Genomic DNA, 25,129 nt, shown 5'->3' with positions numbered 1-25,129 from the left:
CTATCTAAATTCTCCCTGCCCTTTCTCAGTTAATTGTCATTTTTAAGCATTACATCAGCCTGAACATGAACCATGTTTCACATTCTGGTTGAGAGAGAACCTTTGTGAGCATTAAGTATGATGTGCAGTTATATCTGTTAAGTTACATCTTACCCATGGCTTTTAAACATCAATTCAACTTTTTGTAGTAAAAATATTGTTGCTTTTCCTTTCCTGAGGTAGATTTTCTTGGCATTATAGGCTGTCTGTCATCACCTCTTTCACCCTTCTTAGTAAGTGGAAGACTTAGAAAATGGCACAGCAGAAAATTTGACTGATTATAATTGTCAATTGAAGTGTGAGTCATCTTGAATTATTTTGTTTTTAATATAGGAAAAAAGAACTTATTTCAAGGGATGACTTAGAATTACCATGGAGACCGCTTTATGAAATGCTAGAGAGGATATTGTACTCTAAGACTGAACACCTTGGATTGAATTGGTTTCCAAAGTAAGTATTTTTCTAGTTGTTTAAATGTGATGGAATACGTTAAATTTACTTCTCAATGGTCATACTTACTTCTCAATTTATTTCTCAATATATTTACTTCTTAAAGCCATTAGGACTTGTTCTTTAAACAAGTTTGTGAACTTTTCGTTGAAAAGCAGTATATAAATACTGTTAATAATAATAATAATAATAATAATAATTTGTACGTTATTGAGAGGTATTGGTTTATGGTCCTAAGGATAAATCCCAAAATTAGAACAGTTACGGTACTTCATAGGATTGACCCGTCATAAGAACAGCCCCACTGGATCAGGCCATAGGCCCATCTAGTCCAGCTTCCTGTATCTCACAGCGGCCCACCAAATGCCCCAGGGAGCACACCAGATAACAAGGGACCTAATTCTGGTGCCCTCCCTTGCATCTGGCATTCTGATCTCAATACCTTTTCTAATGATCCCAAGCATAGAATTGAACTTCTTTACTGCTGCCGCACATTGGGTCGACACTTTCATCGACCTGTCCACCCCCACTCCCAAGATCTCTCTCCTGATCTGTCACAGACAGCTCAGAACCCATCAGCCTATATGTAAAGTTTTGATTTTTTGCCCCAATGTGCATGACCTTACACTTACTGACATTGAAGCGCATCTGCCATTTTGCTGCCCATTCTGCCAGTCTGGAGAGATCCTGTTGGAGCTCCTCACAATCACTTCTGGTCTTCACCACTCGGAAAAGTTTGGTGTCGTCTGCAAACTTAGCCACCTCGCTGCTCAACCCTGTCTCCAGGTCATTTATGAAGAGGTTGAAGAGCACCGGTCCCAGGACAGATTCTTGGGGCACACCGCTTTTCACTTCCCTCCACTGTGAAAATTGCCCATTGACACTCACTCTCTGCTTCCTGGTCTTCAACCAGTTCTCAATCCATGAGAGGACCTCTAATTTCCTGACTGGAGTTTTTTCAGTAGCCTTTGGTGAGGGACCATGTCGAACGCCTTCTGAAAGTCCAGATATATAATGACTACGGGTTCTCCCGCATCCACATGCCTGTTGACCTTTTCAAAGAATTCTGTAAGGTTCGTGAGGCAAGACTTACCCTTACAGAAGCCATGCTGATTCTCCCTCAGCAAGGCCTGTTCGTCTATGTGTTTTGAGATTCTATCTTTGATGAGGTATTCCACCATCTTACCCGGTATAGATGTTAGGCTGACTGGCCTATAGTTTCCCGGATCAAACCCTTTTTCCCTTTTTAAAGATCGGCGTGACATTTGCTATCCTCCAATCTTCATCACCTACTTCCAGTTGCAAAGACTATTATAGGGAGAGGCCACAGTTCAGTGGTGGAGCTGGTATTTTGCATCATAATGTCCAGTGTTCAATCGCTGATATTTCCAGTTAAAGGATTATATGTTGCAATCCGAGGAAAGACCTCTGACTCTGGTCCCAGAAAGCTACAGTCAGTCAACTGCAGTCAAGGAGCTAAATGGTTCTGTTGATTTGTCTTGGTATATAAGCTTGTGTCTGTCCCCAATAAGAAAATTATTTCCCCAACCTTTTATATGAATGGAACCATAGATCAGTACCAGCGCGTAGGCATTGCATGCATCTCTGGTTAAAGCAGTGGTACTCAAACTTTTCCGGCCAGTGGCTCCCTTGACCCCCGTGGCTGTTGGCCATGACTCCCCATCATGTTCCTGAGGGCTGGAAGTGACATCATTAAACAGGAAGTGGCCAGAAATATTAACTACTGTAGATACTCACTTATAGTACGTGAAATTTTTGCCAAGTAATCAAGCTCCAATTATCACTTCGCCTTATCTCCGGGTCAATCAGAGGGCAGAGCCTTTCAAGTCTGAACAGTTTCGTTTCTCAAGCAGCAGACAGGCAGGCGCCAAGTTTCTCAATCAGCTGGCAGGCAGCAGGCAGGCAGGGCAGAGATAGTTTCTACAGGAATGGGGAAATTCCAGCCAAAATTAAACTTTTAATCTCCTTCCTTCTGCTGCAGCCTGGTTCTGCTTGGCAAATGCTTGCAAAGCAGGTCTGTTTTTTGAAACACCAGGATGGGACCCTCCTTCCCAGGCTACAATTCAGTGCACTATTACTTAAGAATAACACCATGGAAAGCAGTGGGTCTACTTCTGAGTAAAAAGGGTTGCAAATATATTCAGCTACATCTTTCTGTTGTGAATTGAATTGCACACTCCCAGTTATGTGTTATGGGTTGTATGTTGTACATAGAGCTTCTGGCTTAACACACCAGACACCTTAAAGGTGGATTTGATTCATGGTTCAACCTTTTTCACTTGCATATCCCTTGGCAACCCTTTTCCATAAATTGTACCCTTCCTATTAGCAAAATGTTTGTAATTAATAATACAAGCCCTCATCTCCCCCATATGAAAACCCAGACTTCATGTATTCATCACAGTGTTTTCTCTTTTTATCTGTTTTGAAGAACAGATGTCTCTGTCTTTGCATTGTTTTGCACCAGAAGTATGCTGAGAAATTCTGGCTGATTGATCACTTTCCATATTATGTTTCAGCTTTTTTACTGTGCTGGTTTTCAATCACTGGTGCATACATGGATTACCAAAAACTAGCTATTGGTGGGGCTTTCACAGCCAACTAGCTACCTCCTTTCCTGCCTTGCGGGTCCTTGCAAGACATTCCTGCCTTGCAAGGCATTCTGGAGCACAGCCTGCCTTTTTCTGCCATTATTCCATTCTTTTTCAAGTACCCCTAAAGGTCCTGTTGAGTGTCCCTGGGAGTATATGAATACCAGGTTGGGAACCACTGTTTTACTGGTATGTAGTTTACAGTGCACTTACTGTGATAGTGTTTACAAAAAGGTGATGAAGACCAGAATTTAATAAAGAATAAAAATGTATCTTATGATCTTTTATTATGTTTTTAATACATTAGAGACTACAGTTCTTAGGTAACAATTAGTGGGAGGTTATTTTTCAGGATCTGGCCTCAGGTAAAATCAGACAAAACTATAGTCAGATACCCCCTAAGTTTAATCCCCGACATCCAAGGGTCATAGAAAATTCCATCAAAACCTGTCCTCGACTTATCTGTGGGGTCGACTTATAGGCGAGTATCTGCGGTATATTGAATGTGTTGCATATAATATTATAATATTATATTTATTATAATATAATATTAAATATTAAATATATATTAACTATGTTAATATTATATTAATCATATCATTAATTAAATGCAGATCTTAAAAATATATTTAATACACAGCAATATACATGCTTTATAAATGATCAGCTGCTGATCACTGTTGCAGACAGGATGCTGGAGTAGGGAGATTTTCTCTGGTCCAGGACGACTCATTTTTTAAAACTTTGTAAGCATACCAATAGAATTGTTTTATCAAATGAACTTGGTGAACAACCAGTCTGACCAACATTACACACACCCCTGTAGACCCCAATCCAACTAGTCATTTCTCCCATTCTCCTTGGATAGGATTGAACCCTTTATTAATTTAATGAAATTAAATTTTTCCAGCAGCTGGTGGGGAAAACAAAAATAGACCATGAAAATATATCAGAGCTGATAAGGGTTTGATTAGGAAGCTGATTGGTCTTCTATACTAGGAGATGCACAGCTTAAGCCTATGCATGTCTATTCAGAAGTAAGTCCCATTAGAGTCAATGGGGCTTACTCCCAGGAAAGTGTGGATAGGATTGGGCTGGCAATCACTCCATCAATGGCTGATAAGTATTCCCTTCAAATAGCAAGATTCATCACTTTAAAAATACAGCCTCCCATAAGAACATAAGAACAGTCCCACTGGATCAGGCCATAGGTCCATCTAGTCCAGCTTCCTGTATCTCACAGCGGCCCACCAAATGCCCCAGGGAGCACACCAGATAACAAGAGACCTCATCCTGGTGCCCTCCCTTGCATCTGGCATTCTGACATAACCCATTTCTAAAATCAGGAGGTTGCGCATACACATCATGGCTTGTACCCCATAATGGATTTTTCCTCCAGAAACTTGTCCAATCCCCTTTTAAAGGCATCTAGGCTAGACGCCAGCACCACATCCTGTGGCAAGGAGTTCCACAGACCGACCACACGCTGAGTAAAGAAACATTTTCTTTTGTCTGTCCTAACCCGCCCAACATTCAATTTTAGTGGATGTCCCCTGGTTCTGGTATTATGTGAGAGTGTAAAGAGCATCTCCCTATCCACTCTGTCCATCCCCTGCATAATTTTGTATGTCTCAATCATGTCCCCCCTCAGGCGTCTCTTTTCTAGGCTGAAGAGGCCCAAACGCCGTAGCCTTTCCTCATAAGAAAGGTGCCCCAGCCCCGTAATCATCTTAGTCGCTCTCTTTTGCACTTTTTCCATTTCCACTATGTCTTTTTTGAGATGCGGCGGCCAGAACTGGACACAATACTCCAGGTGTGGCCTTACCATAGATTTGTACAACGGCATTATAATACTAGCCGTTTTGTTCTCAATACCCTTCCTAATGATCCGAAGCATAGAATTGGCCTTCTTCACTGCTGCCGCACATTGGGTCGATACTTTCATCGACCTGTCCACCACCACCCCAAGATCTCTCTCCTGATCTGTCACAGACAGCTCAGAACCCATCAGCCTATATCTAAAGTTTTGATTTTTTGCCCCAATGTGCATGACTTTACACTTACTGACATTGAAGCGCATCTGCCATTTTGCTGCCCATTCTGCCAGTCTGGAGAGATCCTTCTGGAGCTCCTCACAATCACTTCTGGTCTTCACCACTCGGAAAAGTTTGGTGTCGTCTGCAAACTTAGCCACTTCACTGCTCAACCCTGTCTCCAGGTCATTTATGAAGAGGTTGAAGAGCACCTGTCCCAGGACAGATCCTTGGGGCACACCGCTTTTCACCTCTCTCCATTGTGAATATTGTCCATTGACACCCACTCTCTGCTTCCTGGCCTCCAACCAGTTCTCAATCCATGAGAGGACCTGTCCTCTAATTCCCTGACTGTGTAGTTTTTTCAGTAGCCTTTGGTGAGGGACCATGTCAAACGCCTCTCCTCTTCAATCAAACAGCAAGATTGATTAATCACTTTAAAAACAGTACCCTTTTTCTGCTCCTGGCCAAGTAAAGTGTGTGCTTGTCTCTCCCTTCGCCAGCTGCATGGAAACAACTTTAAGGGGAGGGGGCGGAAAGTGGGAAGGTTTGGAGATTGAAAGGGAAAAGAGGGAGGGGTTGAAAAGAGAGATTTCACTTTGATGAGAAGCGATCCCAGGCTAGGAACTAGGAACCAACCAGACAAGGATCAACCAGGGTTAAGGACTGCAAGCTGAGCATGCTCAGTACTTGCCAGATGGGGGTTGGAGTTGAAGAGCTTTGGAAACAACATGCAGCGAACACAGAAGGTGACAGCCTCAGAGTGGAGAGAGAAGAGGGTGGGGCGGCAGCAGCCACTCTCACAGCTGAGCAACTCCCGTTCTTCTGTTTTAAAAAAAGCACAGGAGACGGGCTAGTATTCTGCCCAGGGGTGTGGCCTAAAGAGCCACGCCTCACAGTTTGAATAACACTGGGTGGGTTAAAGGTTTGCAGAGCATAGATCTCAAGCAAATGACATTCCTAACCTTGCTAGTGAAGACTGGTTTAATGGAAATTCCAGTAGTTGGATCTTGAACTTTTTACTTGCCCGTCATAAACCAAACCTTTTGAGCTATGCGCCTTACCCAAATTTCATCTTTTATGACTTAATCCAGACAGCTAGTTCAGGCACATCCATGGTCTTGTGTGGGGCTTACAATACAATGTTACACTCTGTTGAAATTTATTTCCCATGTAAACTGAAGAGGCTTGAAGGGGGAGGGTTGTTTGTCAGCAAGCACATATCCAGTGTCTTACTTGGGGATTGGAGGATAAGTCTTCCAGTTTTGTGAATTGTGGCCAAAGTGTATTGTTTCATGTAAATGCACAGAAATCATTTTCAAAAAGATGGAGTTAAAAGAGCACATATTGGAAAGAGGCCTGAGAAAGAGAAGTATGTCCCAAAGTAATGCTTACATTTTTAAAGTTTACTAGGTTCAACCTTAAAATTGTGCAGTGCGACTTTTTCTCATATGGTGTTATGGCAACATTGTTTAAATGTATCTATTTCAATATTGTCCCTTTTGGTGGATTGAACAGTATGAATTTAAAACAAGAAACAATTGGGATCTTTTGACTTCTTGTGGTGTTAGGGTCATTTTATGTACAATTCCTTTATCATTCTGTTTTTAAATCTTTCTTCTTTATGTTCAGTTCATGTCGACCAGGCTTGTCTTCACCTAAAACATTTGTGCTTAATGTTTTACATAGGTGGTAAGGACAATATTTTTCTTTTTTTGTTTAGTTCTGACCGATGTGTTTTCTTCTTGCATGGTCTGTTCAACTGTAACGCTTGTCACATATGTGTAACTTTTCTGCATATAAGACTGGAAAAAAATCAATGTTAACATTACACCGCTGTTTATGGGAACGTCGCACTGTATTTAAAATCTATCTAATTGTGAGCCAGTTTATTGCGTGTGAAGTGGCTGAAACATGTCTATCTGCTAATTTTAGTTAACTGGTAAGTGTATTTCCAAAGTAATAGTTAAAGAGAATTTAATGTTTTAATTATTAGGCATAATTTACATTAAGTTTTAGAAATGCATGAATTTAACTTTCTAGAGATTAGAGGAGTAGCTAAGGAGAAAAATGAAATGAGTTAAATTTTAAAAAAATTATTGGTTTGATATGTTTCAAAATATAATTTGCCATTTTTAGAAGTTACATGGTTTCTAAAAATATCTACCAATATTAGTATTTTAAAAGTTTAAAAGTTTAAAATGAGATGACTGAACCTATTCATAGTGTTTTCAAATGGGATCACACAATAGATGTGTATAAGGGATGTTGCAAATCAAGTGGATGTTTCAGTGACCTATCCACTATAACCTCAAGGTCTTTCTTAGTCACCACTTGTTCAGACCCCATCAGATTCTTCTATCTTCTACTCAATGTGCATTGTATTACTTATACTTGCCATTGTGATAACCAGTCACCCACTTAGTAGAGCTCTTTTTGGTGCTTCTTGCGCTTTGGATTTTCACCATTAGGAGCTTTTGGGAGATTCCACTATATAACACACAAGCTTCACCCTTTACTGTATGTTTATTGATGCTGTCAAAAAATTCTGCAAGGTTGGTTTGGCAGGACTTCAGTTTGCAGAAGAAGTTCTGCTTCTTCCTCTGTAAGACTTTTCTTCTATGTTTAATAATTCTAGCTTTAGTAATGCTTTCCTGGTTACTTAGGACAAACATTGGGCTAATAGGCCTGTAATTTCCTTGGACTCCCTAAATTTCTTTTAAAAAACATTGGTGTAGCATGGAATATTTTCTCATACACTGGCAAAGAGACTGACAATAATAACTTGCATATTTTTGTTAGAAAATGAATAATTTTGAAAATATCAATCAAATTTGAGCTATTTAAGTATTCTTTGGTATATACTATCAGGACCTTTTGATTGTTTAAGTTGCAGTTTGTTGGTTTGCTCTGTAACTTCATCTTTTTGTCACTTCTGTTCACTTCTAAGTTGTTCAGTTGACCTCCCTACCAAGCTTGATTCAATCATGGGCATCTACATCGGTTTTCACTATAGAAGAAGTTGGGCTGAGAATTCATACAACTTCTTTACAATCTCTTCCTCTCCTCCTTTCATATTTTTGTCCACTGGCAGTCCAACCACCACCCTTGATGATTTCTAAAAAATACCATATAAACTTTTTTTAATATTTCAGAAATAGGCAATTTTTTTTTGTTAAACTCTGGCAAAACAAATATAAGTCTCTGCTCTTTATTTTCCTTAATGTCAGTGCCTAATAAAACTTATTAGCCTGCCAGATTTTTTCAAACCAGAGAAAAATCAATTTTAAAATATTTATTTATTTTTTATAATGTGCTATTTTTGTTACCTTGGTAACATTTACAGCAACTCTGCAAAATTGGTTGGTACTGTATTAACTTTTTTTTGCAAATGCTAGGCTGTGGCTTGCCTAAGGCCCCTTAGTTGGAGGGGTGAGACTTGAACAGGGATTTGCTGGTTTACAGCATGGTCTTTTAGGTACTAGAGCCTATAATTGAAACTGTAACTTGTCTAATATATTGACACAGGTGTCCTGAGTCCAAGTTCAATTCTCTGTAAGTCAAATGTTGCTTTAGTATTGAATGATGAAGTAGCAGGGTATGGGTTTGAATAAATTGCTAGTCTGATACAATATTTTAATTCTTTGCTTAGGAACAGTATGGCAAAAATAAAATTTTAAAAGATGGCTAAATACAGTCCATTCATGCAGCAGAGAGCTGAATAGCATTAATAGCTCACAGTTTAGATGCTTGGGGCAGCTTTATATTTCAAAACAAGAAGGGTGATGTGAACTAGTTATGTGGCTCCCAGTTGGTCTGAAATTTGTTCTTTTTTCTGAAATGAGAATGGTCAACATGGATTCCCAGAAATATTTTATTTTGCAACTGACCTTAAGGACTAGCTCAGTGGTAGAGTGTGTGCTATGCATGCATTAGGATCAGAGTTCAATTCCTGGTATCTCCAGGTGGAGCTTCAAAGGACCTCTGTCTGAAATCCTGGAGTCCTACTGCCTGTCAGCTTTAATACTGCAAAACTTCTACAGTTGTCACAGCATGGGGCCCAAAAAGTAGACCAGGCTTATTATCCCTAGTTTGCAGATATAGAAAGGGAATGGCAGCCCAATCCTATCCTGCACTGGAGCAGACAGACCAGCTGGCCTGCACTATATCTAGCACAAGGTAGGAGGTGGATCCAGGGTAACTTGGAGTAAAAGAATTATTTCCCCTTACCTCATTTGTGCAGCAGCCACCCTAATGGGGCTACTTGGACCTGCGTCATCTAAGTCCCAGTTACTATCATTGTTAAAAGAATATACATAGTAGCTTGTTAAAAGTACAGGTCTGGAACATTTCCCCAAATGCAGTCACATCCCATGGTAGCATCAAGTCTAATATATTAAAAATAAAATATGGAAATGAATGGGGACCCACCTGAAATTGGCACCTAGTGGATACGGACCCACAGTTTGAGAAACACTATTCTAGGTCAATCACTCTTGGCAGTTTCAGTGCCCTATCTGCAGTACAATGCAGAGTTGAATGTTACTGTAAAAGTGTTGACATGCTTGATAGAGAATGTGGCTTATTTTTGCCATGTTTTAATCTAATTTATAAGTAGTTTATCATTTAGTAGTAGATATATCATTCAGGGCTCACACTGCATGCTTTAAAAATGTAATTGTGTGTTTTTCATAACTATGGACAATAACAGACATCTCAAGTATTTGTGTATTCCTAGTAACAAAATCTAGGGGAAAAATGTAAATTAAGAGAGTTAGAAAAGTTTTTTTTTTTAAAGAAATCTGTTGTCCCTTCTCATCAGTCAGTGCCCAAGACGGGTATGATAAGTTATCAATTATACAATATATGCCTCAAATCCAAAAGTGCTCTAAACATTTCAATATCAGAGAGAGAGAGAGAGAGAGAGAGAGAGAACACCCACAACAAATAAGTAGGAATTTACAAGGAAACTCCTGAGAGAGGTTTTTAATCTATTTAAAGCAGTGATGCCTGGTGTCACCTTAATTTCTTACTTCTGAGGTTGGTCATCTCAATATATGAGCAAGTTTGACTCAGGGAAGATCCTTCTGATGTCCTGGTCCCAAACTGTTTGACCTGTTTAAAGGTCAAAACCAGCACTTTGAATTGAGCTTGGAAACATGTCAGTAATCAATGTAGGTTTATCAATATTGGTGTAATGTGATTAGTGCAACAGCCTCTATCATCCAACCTTCCACAATGTTTGTCAGTGTTCTTATATTTACTTTTCTTTGTTTGTTTAGATTTCACATGCATTTGCATGTGTTATATTGTTAGTTATGTATTGTTAGTTATTGTTATGACTACCTTAAGCTGGGCAGTCCCCAGCCAGTAAGGTGTTGCCTCGCCACGGTCCGTTAACCTCATGGGGTGCGTGGGGTTTAGGGTGAAAACCGACAAGCGGATCGACAACTCTGCACCATGCAACAGAAAACAGAAAACTACTGCCCTAAAGCTGGGCACCTGGAACGTTAGGACAATGACACCTGGCTTCTCTGATGACCTGCAAGAAATAGACGACGCACGCAAAACAGCTGTCATCGACATGGAGCTGAGCAGACTGCAGATGGACATCATCGCCCTTCAAGAGACTAGGCTGCCAGATTCCGGATCTGTCAAGGAGAGAAATTTCTCATTTTTCTGGCAGGGAAAACCACCAAACGAAACCAGGGAACATGGCGTTGGCTTTGCGGTCAGAAATACCCTGCTGAAATCCATCATCCCACCTACTGTGGGAAGTGAAAGAATTTTGTCCCTGCAGCTCCAGTCATCAGCAGGACCTGTCACTCTCATCAGTGCTTATGCACCGACTCTGTCGTCTCCAGCAGAAGCCAAAGACAAATTCTATGATGACCTGGCCACCACTGTCAAGAAAATCCCTGTAAAAGAGCCATTGTTCATCCTCGGCGATTTCAATGCTAGAGTTGGTGCTGATAACAGTTCATGGCCCACTTGCTTAGGTCAGTTTGGCACTGGGAGGATGAACGAAAATGGCCAACGCCTGCTAGAGTTTTGCTGTCATCACGGTCTCTGTGTCAGCAACACGTTCTTCAACACAAAGCCCCAACATAGAGTCTCTTGGAGACATCCAAGATCAAAGCACTGGCACCAGCTCGACCTGATCCTCACCAGACGCTCCAGCCTTCCCAGCATCAAGATCACACGCAGTTATCATGGTGCTGCCTGCGACACTGACCACTCCCTGGTGTGCAGCAGAGTGAAACTGCAAACAAAGCGACTGTATCACACAAAAAAGGAAGGAAGACCTCGCATTGATACCAGCAAGACCCGGGATCAGAGAAAAGTGGAGGAATTTGCACAAGCGCTTGAGGAATCTCTTCCAGGTCCGGCCGACGCAAACGCATCCAACAGATGGGAACATTTCAAGAATACCGTTTACAACACCGCCTTGTCCATATTCGGCAAGAAGACCAACAAAGCGGCAGACTGGTTTGAAGCCCACTCTGAGGAGTTGACACCAGTCATTGAGGAAAAGAGGAGAGCTCAAGCAGCATACAAGCCTGTCCCAGTGAGCGCAACCTGCAGGTCCTCCGAACTGCTCGCAGCAAAGTCCAACAGACTGCCAGGAGATGTGCTAACGACTACTGGCTCCAGCTCTGTTCCGAGATACAGATAGCAGCTGACACGGGCAACATCAAGGGGATGTATGATGGTATCAAGCAGGCCCTAGGTCCAACACAGAGGAAAATTGCCCCTCTGAAGTCTGCCACAGGCGAGGTCATCCAGGATCGGGCGCAGCAGATGGAACGCTGGGTGCAGCACTACTCTGAGCTATATTCCAGAGAAAATGTAGTCACCGAAGAAGCACTGAACAACATTGAGTGCCTGCCTGTGCTGGAAGAGCTTGACAGTGAACCAACCCTAGAAGAACTTCACGTGGCCCTGGACTCCCTTGCCTTTGGCAAGGCACCTGGAAAAGACAGCATCCCTGCTGAAGTCCTAAAATGCTGCAAAGAGATCATCGTCACTGAGCTGCATGAAATTCTCTGTCTCTGCTGGAGAGAAGGTGGAGTACCTCAAGACATGAGGGATGCAAACATCATCACGCTGTACAAGAACAAAGGTGACAGGGGTGACTGCAACAACTACCGCGGCATCTCTCTCCTTAGCGTTGTAGGAAAGCTGTTTGCCCGAGTTGTACTAAAGAGGCTCCAGGTACTTGCAGAGAGCGTCTATCCAGAATCGCAGTGTGGATTCCGAGCCAACAGGTCCACCACTGATATGGTATTCTCCCTTAGACAACTGCAGGAGAAATGCAGGGAACAATGACAGCCACTCTTTATAGCCTTCATAGATCTCACAAAGGCTTTCGACCTGGTCAGCAGAGACGGCCTCTTCAAGATTCTCCCCAAGATTGGATGTCCACCCAGGCTCCTCAGCATCATCAGATCTTTCCACAAGGACATGAAGGGCACTGTTGTCTTCGATGGCTCCACATCAGACCCTTTTGACATCCGAAGCAGAGTGAAGCAGGGCTGTGTTCTTGCGCCAACCTTGTTAGGGATTTTCTTCGCTGTCCTGCTGAAGCAGGCCTTTGGAACTGCAACAGAAGGCATCTATCTCCGGACCAGATCAGACGGAAAGCTCTTCAACCTCTCCAGACTGAGAGCAAAATCCAAAGTCCAGCTGAAATGTCTGCGTGACTTCCTCTTTGCCGACGATGCAGCTGTCACTACCCACTCTGCCAAAGATCTCCAGCAGCTCATGGATCGTTTTAGCAAGGCCTGCCAAGATTTTGGACTGACAATCAGCCTGAAGAAAACACAGGTCATGGTTCAGGATGTGGACTCACCTCCCTGCATTACAATCTCTGAGCATGAACTGGAGGTTGTCCATGACTCTGTGTACCTTGGCTCAACGATCTCCGACACTCTTTCTCTCGATACCGAGCTAAACAAGCGCATCGGTAAAGCAGCTACCACGTTTTCCAGACTCACAAAGAGAGTCTGGTCCAGCAAGAAGCTGACGGAACATACCAAGATCCAGATCTACAGAGCTTGCGTCCTGAGTACACTTCTGTACTGCAGCGAGTCATGGACTCTTCGCTCACAACAGGAGAGGAAACTGGGCGCTTTCCATATGCGCTGCCTCCGACGCATCCTCAGCATCACCTGGCAGGACAAAGTTCCAAACAACACAGTCCTGGAACGTGCTGGAATCCCTAGCATGTATTCACTGCTGAAACAGAGACGCCTGCGTTGGCTTGGTCATGTCGTGAGAATGGATGATGGCCGGATCCCAAAGGATCTCCTCTATGGAGAACTCGTGCAAGGAAAGCGCCCTACAGGTAGACCACAGCTGCGATACAAGGACATCTGCAAGAGGGATCTGAAGGCCTTAGGGATGGACCTCAACAAGTGGGAAACTCTGGCCTCTGAGCGGCCCACTTGGAGGCAGGCTGTGCAGCATGGCCTTTCCCAGTTTGAAGAGACACTTTGCCAACAGTCTGAGGCTAAGAGGCAAAGAAGGAAGGCCCATAGTCAGGGAGACAGACCAGGGACAGACTGCACTTGCTCCCGGTGTGGAAGGGATTGTCACTCCCGGATTGGCCTTTTCAGCCACACTAGACGCTGTGCCAGAACCACCTTTCAGAGTGCGATACCATAGTCTTTCGAGACTGAAGGTTGCCAATACAATACAATGTATGTTTTTCACTGGCCAAAATTTGCAAGCTAAATAAGGCTAAGCTTGACATTCATGCATTTTTAATTTTCATCTGTGTTCTGGTCCCTAACCAGATGAAAGTGCAAGTTGTGCCTGTAGTTATCTGATGCTGATGTTACATGCACATGTGTGATCCAAGAAAGGGGTCAGTTTGATGCAAGAGAGGATATTGCTGGTGCTCCAGCTAAAGTTACTTTGAATTATAGATGTCACTTTGGCATCCATAGACAAAGGTGGGTCTTAAAACATTCCCACACTGTGAACCTGCTTCTTAAGGGGGATTGTGGGTCCCATAAAGTATAGGCTGAACTCCAACAACCTGGTCAGGTGAAAAATTTGCTAATAATACTCTCTGATTAAGCTTACATTTATTAGCTTCCATCTAGTTCATTTCCACATGTTCAAGATACAATTGCCTTACCTGAACCAGATGGAAATAAAAATGGAGCTGGATGTCATTGTCATATTGGTGGCATTTTATCCTAAATTACTTGATAACCTGTTTTGCCCCCCTCTCCAAACTATCCAGAGAAATTAGGTTCACTTTAAAGCTAATTAGCTCCCCCAGTTCTCTACCAACCAGCAGTCTCCAGCTGTTGCAGTAGTCCACAGTTGTCCCTTTACGAGTCCATCAGTTGTATCAGTCAGTAGGTCCATTAAATAGTTAGCCAGCCCATTAGTCAGCAGATCTGTTGGTCAGTCTGTTAGTTCATTAGCCAAGTCAGTCAGTACATCAGTCAGCTAGTCAGTTCACCCTCCTTCCTCTAAATCTATCCTCCTTTTGCTACCCACGGTCTCTCCAACCTCCAGGTGCTACTCTTATTCTTAAAGACCTTTTTGCTTCTAGTGGCTGCAGCTGTGCAGCACACTCACTGCTGAAAGCCCAGGCTTTAACCCCATGTTTCCCAGATTCACCAGAGCAAAGGGCCACTGCAGACACCACATTCTATCTCCTCGCAATATCTTCAGTGTTTCCAATACATGACCTCTCTAGGTTTCATGTAGATATTGAAAAACATAAGGGACAAAATAGAGCTCTGTAGAATCGCATAGTATAACAATTGCAGTCAAGGGCAAAAATCCCCAGTATCACCTCCTGGAACTGACCTGTTGGGTAGGAACAGAATTGCTAAGCATTATGCTCATACCTCGTTATCCCAGAATACTGGGGTCTGTGGTATCAAAAACCACAGAGAAGATCCGGAAAACCAACAGGGTTGATCCCTGTCCGTCTGCATCTTGATGTAGGTGGACAACCAGTGCAACCAAGACAAGCTCAGTACCAAAATGGGGATAGAAGCCAGCTTGGAAAGTGTCTCAGTTAAAACTGCATCATCCAAGAGTGTCTGGAATTGAGCGACCTCTATCTACCTTGCCAATAAAGATGATATTTAAGATCAGTTGATAGTTGCCACAATTGTTAGAACCCAAGGATTGGGAATTTTACATACTTCCCTTATGTGCTAAGATCGACCTCTAACAGGCATGTTGTTTGTCTCTGAAAAGTGTTTGCAGATACATTTTAATCTATTTACTGTATATGCTATTGTCTGACTTTCTTGCTTTCAAAATCCAGTAATTTGGTTCAACTGCTTAGTTCAGGCCAACACACATTTTGCTTCGTTAAATGTTACACCAATTCCTAGGTATATTTGGGGTGCCGATTCCAAAAATGGCATCCGTTTTGCATTACCATGTCTAGTTTTGGAGACACGACATAGCCTCTTTAGTGAATGGTTCAAGCGGCTTCCTCATGAGGCTATACTGTATCTCCAAAACTAGACGTGATGGGGCAAAACGAATGCCATTTTTGGAATCGGCACCCCAAATTCATATCAAATTTTGGGAGAAACTTTTCTGACCCTCAATTTTGTAGGCCTGTGTAATCAGAGATTGTTAGATTTGTGTTTACTCCTATATGTGGCCTGACAGATACTCAAGGAGAAGCAAAGAGTCAATTCAGTTTTAATCCTTGTAATTAGGTCTGTATAGTAAATAAGATTAACTGCTGCATGTGCACAGATGGTGTCTAATTGCATCAATACCACCTTAGATTTGCACAGTGGTGCAGTTGTCTTAATATGCTTCCCTTCAGAGAAGATGTAATTTATCTAATCTTTCTCTTTTTTTAACTTCTAGCTCTGTAGAAAGCGTTCTAAAAACCCTCGTGAAAAACTGTCGACTGTAAGTATTTAATTGTTTTGCAAGTCTTTATGTACTGCTTAAATGTTTTTTCCCCTTAAAATTTTAGACTGCAGTAGGACTGTCCTGCATATGTATCTGAGGCTTTCCTGTTGGCTACTTATGGAAAGGAGAGAGTTCTGTGTGTTAACGATTCTGTAATTCGGTAATCTTAAACCTAAGATGTCTCTAGTATTGTGTTATAACCTCTAAATTAAAAACTGTATTGATGTAGGGAAGTTGTTCAGTTTGCACAACTTGCAATTTGTGTGCATTGTAAATCTAAATTTTCATTTAATAAAATATAACCAAGTTAAACAAGCAACAGGTCTGCTGCACCACGTTAACCTTATTTCTGTCAGCAAACTTTGATTTTAGCCCTCGTAGCTGAACTAGACAATACATAAAATAGTAGTCTCAGAAGTTGTGTGAACTTTGTAGATGGGTTGCTCTTGGTGGGATAGTGTTAAGAATATTTAGGTACTGCTTTTGAACAAAAAGTTCACAAAGTGGCTTACATAGCAAAAAAAGAAACAGTGAGAAAGAGAACAAAGCTAGATAAGCATGTTTTGTTTTCTGTTGTGGGATTGTAGTTGACAGGTTGGCCCAGAACAATATAAAAATTCAATTTTTCTTTCCCCTGTAGTTTGGAAATAGCAGGATAGAAAACGATGTTAGCATTTTGTAACTCTGACCTGATTTCAGTAAGGCAAATGATTTTTTGGGAAAATTGTCTCCCCCCTCTTCCCGTACTGTATTCAGCATTTAGTTAAAAAAAAATCACTGAACAAGCATTAAGGTAGGAGAATGAGAGTCCAATCCTGAGCTCAGTACTCCGGCTTTGTGCCGGAGTACACTGTTGCAAATGTGCCATAAGGTGCCGCCTGTGGCAGCCTGAGGCACGCAGGATGCGGTGGCGGCCGTTCTTGGCGCTGTTGCAGCTGTACACCCCAGGCACGTCAGGATTGGGCTGCCAATCCAGTCATCTTTCCACCTCTCCCTTTTTCATAGCATCATCAGAAATTCCTTGCTAGAACTGGCCAAAGATTTATAAAACATCATTTTTGATTTCCCAGTAGCAACCTACAGATTTTTTTTTTTGGTATGTTGCCTTATAAAAAGGAGACACCTAAATGGATTGTTGAAGAATTTTTTTATGTGGTCAAGTAGGTATCTTAGGCAAGACCACAAACAAGATATGAAAATGGCTTTTTCCTACTGTTTGTTCCTCAGTTTCTGGTTTTCTGGGTATACCTCCCCTATATGTTATGGAGGATAAGCCTAGCAGAAGCTATTACTATAGCTCAGTAGTTCCCAACCTTTAGGAAACTGTGGGCCACTGAGGCAAAAATTGGAATTGTCACAGACAAGATGCAATCTCCTATCCCCACACACAAAAAATACATTTAAATTTGTAATACAGGTGGCCTTCATTTTCCAGAAGGGTTCCATTCCTAGAACCCCCACAGATAAAAAAAAACACATGTGTTCAAAACCTGTGGTTTTTGGCCCCCCTCCCCTGAACCCAACTGAAGCTGAACTCCAGTCGGACTCTAGAGGCTCTTCTGAAGCCCGCAGTGGTCGCAGGCAGATGCGCATAGCCTCTGCAGGCTTCAGAAGAGCCTCTGAAGGGAAAAGGAGCACACCTCCCCTCACCTCTGGAGACTCCAGGTTGGCCTGCATCACAGGTTTGGGGACTCGTGGATGAAGAAATCTGTGGGTACTGAACCAGCAAATAATGCAGGCTGCCTGTAATTAGAAAAGATTTATTATTTCTGGAGAAGAAACCAGCTGCAGCCAGCTGAGAAGAAACCAGCTGCAGGTGATCCGTTCTCCACCCTCTCTGGTGATCCATGAGTAACTGCTCTCTCAGAGAGATGCTGGAAATGATAAAAAATGATTTTTTCCTGAGACCACATGGACCACTTCTCAGGGTCTCACGGAGCACCTGTGATCCCCAGACCACAGGTTGGGAACCAGTGCTGTAGCTATAATTGCTCAATGGCAATTTAACTATCACAGCAAACTGGTTTTGTTTGGCCTATTCTCCATGACTGCGTCAATTCTTTTTTAGAAGATATTGAAGCTAGTGACTATCTCCACATCTTGAAGCAGTAAATTTCATGAATTGTGTGGGTTTGGTTGCTCTGTGCATATTGGTTAATATATGCATTTTCTCTTTAGCTATTTCCCAGAAAATGCCACAGCAGAAATGCTAGATGAATGGCGGCCGTTAATGTGTCCCTTTGATGTTACCATGCAGAAAGCCATCACTTATTTTGAACTGTTTCTGCCTACCACTCTTCCTCCAGAACTTCACCACAAAGGTTTTAAGTAAGTCAGACTTTGCACTTGAAAATTTCTTCATGGAATGATATGTTGCATAGAGAGCTATTATTTGTTTTGTGTAGCCTAATGCAAGTAATGAACTGTAATGTGTTCTTTATTGTACTGTCTTAATAGTTGTATTAAGCATAAGTACAAGGAACATGATGTTAGCAGTTTGTCTGGGAATTGCTACTCCAAAATTAGCTGTCCTACAACTAGTATTGTGGATTTCTCATTTTAAACTTTAATTCTTTGAGAAGGAAGCAGATGATACTTGGCATCGCTGCCTGACCCCACCTCTTTCTCCAGTGCTGATACCAGCAGTTCTGATACTGGAACTATGTTAGGAATGGTACATCAAATAATTAGAAATTTGTTTCAGTGCGGCATCATGTTGGAGCCCTGAACGTTCGCCAAACCAAGCCCAACTCTAGATTTTTTGGTTCAGGCTGCAGACTTGAGAAAGTTGAGGAGGACCCTTGCTGTGCTCCAGGATTAGTAAAGAGCCCACCACTCCTAACAGTGCTGTCATTCTCACTTTGCCTGGTGCACCCAAGAAGACCCAAGGCAGTGAAAGACTCTGCATTCCTTAACTCTTCTAATCTAAGGGGTGCCCACTGAGGATGCCTTGTTCAAAACCTTCCAGAAGCCCTGGAGTTAGTACTGCTTTGATTTATTGTTAATGTGTCACAATGGCATTGATGTATATGTATATGTTTGGTGCATTATGATTTGGCTTTCATCCCTGGCAACATGTGTTTTCAACTCTGTAATGTTAAGTTTAGGTGTCTTTTAAATATATAAATAATGAATGTGTTGGTCTCTTTCATCTTTGTCAGTTATAAAAATTATGAGACTAGTTTAAAGAAACTGGGGTGCAGTTGTGGATCTTGATTTGAAAATCTCATTGAGTCCAAGGAAGTCTTCTGCTTGTTTTTCTCTAGTAGTAGCTTCCCTTGCCGTTGGGGAAATTTGTTTTGAAATGGAGTTTCAGTAGCATTGGAGGCTGGCCACCAAGGGCTTCTTTAAGCAGACTTAAAGAAGCTCTTTGGATACTAGTCATGGTTTCTAGGCTTCTATTCTAGTCCTCATGGTCTGTTACCAGTTTGTTTCAATGGTGATCTTGGAATATATGAGAAATAAGAATTCTTCACTCTTGTTACTTTTTGCAGAATGTATTCTTTGATAGAAAGGAACAAAGAAGGAATGCATGAAAGGTGGGGGGATGAGTAATGTGAGGAGTGGAAATAAGCTGGGATTGACAATTTTTCTCCCATAGACAACTTTGTCTTCAGTAATTTGAAATACTGCACAAATTATGAGAAGGGATTTTTTTATTGGACAGGAACAGTAAACTTTCTGTGTTCAAAATTGCTCAATAGGAAGCAGAGAGAAAGAAATTAAGCCACATTCTTGATGTAGATACTGAATACATTTGAATTTAACCAAGTGAGTTGTGCAATTAAGCATAATATACATTTTCAAAGCTAGACTTAAAAAAAATATTTAGTGAACTCATGAATTGAGACAATTGCATGTTTATCTCCAAGCTGTTTCAGGCTACCCTAGAATGTTGGTTTAGTAACTTGGTATTTTTTCTCATTGGGCTTATCATTTCAAGGTCATATTAAGTTATACTTTCTCAAGTGTGTTTCTACATAGCACCTCCCCTCTAGACTGTGTCCTATCGAAGAGTTCCTTGCATACTTTATGAATGATTGCTTTCGTTCTCATGCTTGCAGACGCTGATAAGGCACATCACATCATACGAAACATTGTGCATTTTGGGTTTTCTGGATTCAGTAGAACTTTGTCCTCTTATCATGGTTTCCCATTATAGCCTCTCTACATAACTTGTTGGTGTGTTGCATTTTGAGCTTTTCAATCACTTCCCTGTGCTCTGGGCAAGTACTGGGTGGTGGAACGGTGAGTTGGGGTGTGGGGAGGGAGTGGGGTGGGATGGGCAAGACTGGAGGAGCTCTGCTGGATCCAAAGCCCTGCATCAGACCTCCTTGCCTGTCACAGGGCTGCTTTACTCTGTGCCAGCTACTTAGCTGGCGCAGAGTTGTATAGCCCCATTGTGGGGCCTCTTCCCTTACCCGGGGGAAGGGGATATTGGGAGCTGCTGCCTGGTGTCCATTGGATGCAGCGGCAGCCATTTCAGTACCGCTGCAGCCCTGGGCTACGGGCAGCACAGGATTGGGTTGTTAATTACTTGTATAAATATTATAATTGAGTGTGGATTTAAAAATTTGAGTAGGAGGTAAGAGGAATATGCCAACACTGGGCTCAAGTATAGGAGGTCGCAGTGATTACAAGATAGTTTTCCCAGGACAGTATTCACCTTTAAAGATGTTCAACATGAGATAAGAAAAGTGCCTGAGGCTTCCAGACAGAGTTGGTGTAGTAGTGACTGACAGTATGCTCTGGAAGCACTTGGTTTACAGTCATCAGATCACAAACTCACCGAATAGAATAGTTTGCTTAACGCAGTTCCAGGTTTCCACTTGCAAGAGAGGTAATACAGGTATAACCTAATAATCCACTGATTTTTCACCCATGGTTTTATCTCAACATGATGAGAAGAGCACTTTAAATTAAGGGAAAAAAGTTTAACAATAGCCTCGTTAATGTGGGAGGAGGCAGCTGGTAGACAATCCATCAATCATTCTCTCTCCAGGCACTTCAAACAGCTTCAGTCCAAGGCAAGTGACCTCTCCCTTTCCCCTGACATGCATCCCTGTCCCCTGACATGAAAGAATGCAAAGTGATTATCACCTCCTCTTCACATTCTTCATTCTTTCCCTGCTCTGCACTCCAGGTGAAAGAATAGGTCACTGCCTCAGAGTGAAACCTTTCTAAGCACCTGGAGAAAGAGAGATTGATTGATCATCTGCCTGATGCCTCTGTCCTGTATAACAAACGTCAGCAAGGCTGTTCTTAAATCGCTGAGCAAAGGAACATTGTTTTTTAAAGGGATTTCATTTAGCATGATTGAATGAAACCCTCGTGGACACTGAGACTCAACCTGTAATACTGTCCCTCTTTAACAGGTTTATGTAAGAGTCTCTAAACTTTGCAAGTCACTTAGAATACTCATATCTCTAATGTGTTACAGAAATACTTAATTATTTGAGTTGTAATAATGATTCTTGAAGTAACTGATGGTGAACTTGGCAAATCATAAACCTTTCATTGTTTTGCAGACTCTGGTATGATGAGTTTCTAGGCCTTTGGGTTTCAGTTCAGAATCTTCCACAATGGGAGGGGGTAAGTACCTCTTTTCTGGTCATTCTAGAGTGCATTTGTATGTGCTTTTTGTAACTGGACTAGAAAAAGTGATGTCAGGAAGATTGTGGTAACTTCAAAATTCTCAATTGCTTTCAGTTAAATAAATGTGCCAACAATTTTTTTTTGCTTTTGAACACTCTTTAATTGCATTTTCCTACCATTTTTGGAATGCTGGCAGTTTTCAGGCTGAAATTCAAAATCTGGGTTTTTGTAATAGCTATAATTTTTAATGTTATCAAATTACATCAGTTCATCAGGATTCAGTTGTCATCTTTTATTTGCAGGGGAATCATGTGTATATGGGAGAAAGCTCTGTTTTTACATTTGCCATAAACATTTATGTTATGTTTAGTTGGAGCTATCTAAAGCAGAACATCAAAATGGGCTTTCAGATTTAAGACATCACATCCATGTTCTTTTAACTCTCTGGCCAGTTACAGAGTAACTGTAGGGCACAATCCTAACCAACTTTCCAGCACTGATTTAGCTGCAATACGGTAACAAACTTTTAAGTTAAGGTAACAAACATGCCCTTACCTTGAGGAGGCCCTCTTAAATGCTGGCCCACTGCAGGATGAAGTGCACACCACATTGGCACAGCTATGTCAATGTTGGAAAGTTGGTTAGGATTGCACCCATAGTCTTTTTCAACCTCTTAGTCATTATTTAAGAGATCAGGAGCCCTCCAAAGGCTTTCATGCTTCCTTATCTTCCCCCCTTTTCCTTTTCAGCTGTGACTGTGGTGTAGTGTTACATCTGCACTGAGGCTAACACTAAACAGTAGTTTTCTTTAGCCAAGGTTTGCAAGCCAATTTCAAACTATGATTTAAGGCTGCCCATGGTTACTGCTGCAGGCATGACATTGTGCCATGGTTAAGCTGAGATCTGAAGGTATAGGAAAATTTGCAGAGAGAAGAGGAGGGAGTGATTTGTGAGGTGATCCTGACTTCTTAACCATGACTAGAAGATCTAGAACTATTGCACATATGTTTGGCTTCTGCACAGACCACTGATTTGTAATTCTGATTTTCTTACTCGTATGAAAGCTCTGATGTACAGGGGAACTCTGATTTGGCGCTCTCCTACCCTCAAATATTTCCTCATTTATTTCATTGGAGGACAGAGGGTCTGTATATGTAGAGGTGTTTGTTTCTGGTGAGTAAGATATGATTACATCCTGACCACAACAGACTTCCTTCTGAGTAAAAGAACACTATTTTCAAACACCTCTATGTATCTTTATACTCATGGATCTGCTTTCACTATGAAAATGAATGGGGCAGCTAGTTCATGCAAAACCTCTGTGCATTGAGACATATTTGGGGTGCTAGTTCAGGGCATGTGCCGCTTTTTGTATCTATATTATGCAGATACTTGTCTCCCAACTAACAAATTAAAAAAATAACATTTTGGTTATTCCATTAAAGCATCTTGTAGCCCTGGTTAGCAGATATCATTGGCATGCCTTCTGTTACTGGCTGCTGTACTCTTTGCCTCTTCATATATCAAGAGTTTTCAGTCCTATTTCTGTAGTCCAGTATCTTCCCCCACTTAACCCAGTCTCTTCCATACTATTTACAGTCTCTGAGATATTGAACTGTTACACCTGCCTCCTTCATTCTTTTGGAGATAAGAAGCCACCTTGTTGTTTCTTCTTCATTCATGGCCCCCCTCCTCACCTTCATAAGCTGACTGTGAGAAGTATGGTGCTTACCACAGGAAATACGGGGCATGAGTGAAAATACTGCTCAATATGCATGTGCTAGCAATGTTTATCTAATCCAGTGGTTCCCAAACTTCTACAGGGAAGTTGGGAACCCTGTAAGAATTTGCAGGGGCAGGGTGGCGGCGGCTATGACACTGCAGTGATCGCAAACTGGAAGTTGGTCATGATCAGATAGAGGAGCCTTTCTGAGCAGCGGGGAGGCCTGAAGAGGTAGCTGCGAGCCGTGCACACTCTCTGGATGGCTAGCATTACCCCCTCCCAGGAACGTTATGAAGCCTCTTGGCTGCCACAGCGCTATGATCGCTGCAGTGCTGTCACTGCCATCAGTGCTTGGCCACTCTCCTTAAGGGGGAATGGCCTGCTTCTGGTTCCAATGGTGGGTCACGGCCCACCAATTTGGGAACCACTGGTCTAAGCTTCTCTGCAGCAATGCTGGCTAAGAATGTCTGGGGGGGGCGTTGTTTTTTCTTCAACTAAAATTGAAATTTCTTCTGGTAAGTGACTTCCCTGATCACCTGGCTAGTTCTGTACTTGTTTACCTGCATGCTTTGCTTGGTTACAGTGTGTCTCGCTTCTGTGGTAACTAAGGGGCAAGATAAAATCTTGCAGTGAAAATGTGTGTTGTGTCATTACAAATGTGATCTGTGGTTTCTTTTTTTCTAGCACCTCGTCAACCTTTTTGCACGCTTGGCCACTGATAACATTGGCTACATTGATTGGGATCCCTATGTTCCTAAGGTAGTGTCTAACAACTATAATGATAATAAGAATCTTCAAACATGTTTTACTGGTTAGATGAGTGTTCCTTAGTTTACAATTTGCTAACAGTAATTGGGCTGGCTCATCCATGAGGCCTGCTGAAGCAGCCACCTGTGCTGCCACCTGTGCTCAGCGGCATGGCTTCGTGCCACTGAGCACTGTCGCAAACGTGCCATAACGTCGGTGCTGGGCTAGTGCGGGGCGGTTGCCCAGCCTCCGCGGCTCAGTGGTCTCCTGATCTGTCGAGCCACGACACGGTAAGTGGGGGCAGGAAGGAGGTGTTCCGGGGAGGGGGGAGGTCGGCGGGGGATGGAGAGAGGGCGGGGGGAGGTGTGACGCAGAGGTGTGATGCGGGAAGGAGGGCGGGCTGGAGGCATGCTGGGGGGAGGGAGGGAGGCGGGTCCGCAGAGCTCTGCAGGATCAAAGGTGCTCATGGAGGGCTCGGCGCCCTACACGAGTACCTTTACTGGCACTAAAGTGAGCAACCCCATTGTGGGGCTGCTTACCTTACCCGGGGGAAGGGAACAAAAGTCCCCTTCCCCCGAGGCGCCTCCTGCGGTAGTCCGGGGGTGTACAGGATCCGGTGGCAGCTGTTCTCCGTGCCACTGGGACTGGGTGCCCCCAGGCAGCTCAGGATTGGGTGGGTGGTTACCCATATCTGTCTGCTGGCTTGCCTCACTAATCCTCCTTCTCTTTTTGCTTCCTTGATTGGTAAAGGAAGAGGGGACAAAGGGAAAATGTGGAGGGGGGCAGGAGAGTGCTGAGCTAGAATATTATAGAGTGGGAGGAGCAGAGGCTTTCAGTAAGGGAGGGACGCAGTTGGCATGCTGCCTCAGGTTTCAAGAGTCCTTGAACTGGCCCTGATTAACAGTCATAATGGAGATGCACGTCCTTTATTGCAGTCCTCTAATATGCAGAACATTTCCTGTGAAAACAGTGGCTGTATTTTTGACTATTCAAGTAGCCTCTGTTAAGACATGCCCTCA

At 42.5% G+C, this 25,129-nt stretch overlaps 1 protein-coding gene across 2 annotated transcripts in view; it reads left to right on the top strand.

The window, feature by feature from the left end:
- Nucleotides 1-25,129, top strand: part of PSME4 (proteasome activator subunit 4) — a 100,076-nt gene that overhangs the window by 13,983 nt on the left and 60,964 nt on the right. Inside the window, exons 3-8 of one of the 2 annotated variants that reach the window (XM_066625885.1) lie at nt 373-489; nt 6,767-6,826; nt 15,998-16,042; nt 18,224-18,373; nt 21,574-21,637; nt 24,048-24,122. In XM_066625885.1, the coding sequence (XP_066481982.1) occupies nt 373-489; nt 6,767-6,826; nt 15,998-16,042; nt 18,224-18,373; nt 21,574-21,637; nt 24,048-24,122 (511 nt within the window). The remainder of the gene's footprint in view (nt 1-372; nt 490-6,766; nt 6,827-15,997; nt 16,043-18,223; nt 18,374-21,573; nt 21,638-24,047; nt 24,123-25,129) is intronic. The other variant, XM_066625893.1, reaches the window with a different exon arrangement.

Source organism: Tiliqua scincoides, chromosome 1 (genome assembly GCF_035046505.1).
Source record: "Tiliqua scincoides isolate rTilSci1 chromosome 1, rTilSci1.hap2, whole genome shotgun sequence".
Classification (NCBI taxonomy): Eukaryota; Metazoa; Chordata; class Lepidosauria; order Squamata; family Scincidae; genus Tiliqua; species Tiliqua scincoides.
The sequence above is the reverse complement of the archived record's forward strand: the minus strand, read 5'-3'. Positions and strand labels throughout refer to the sequence as shown.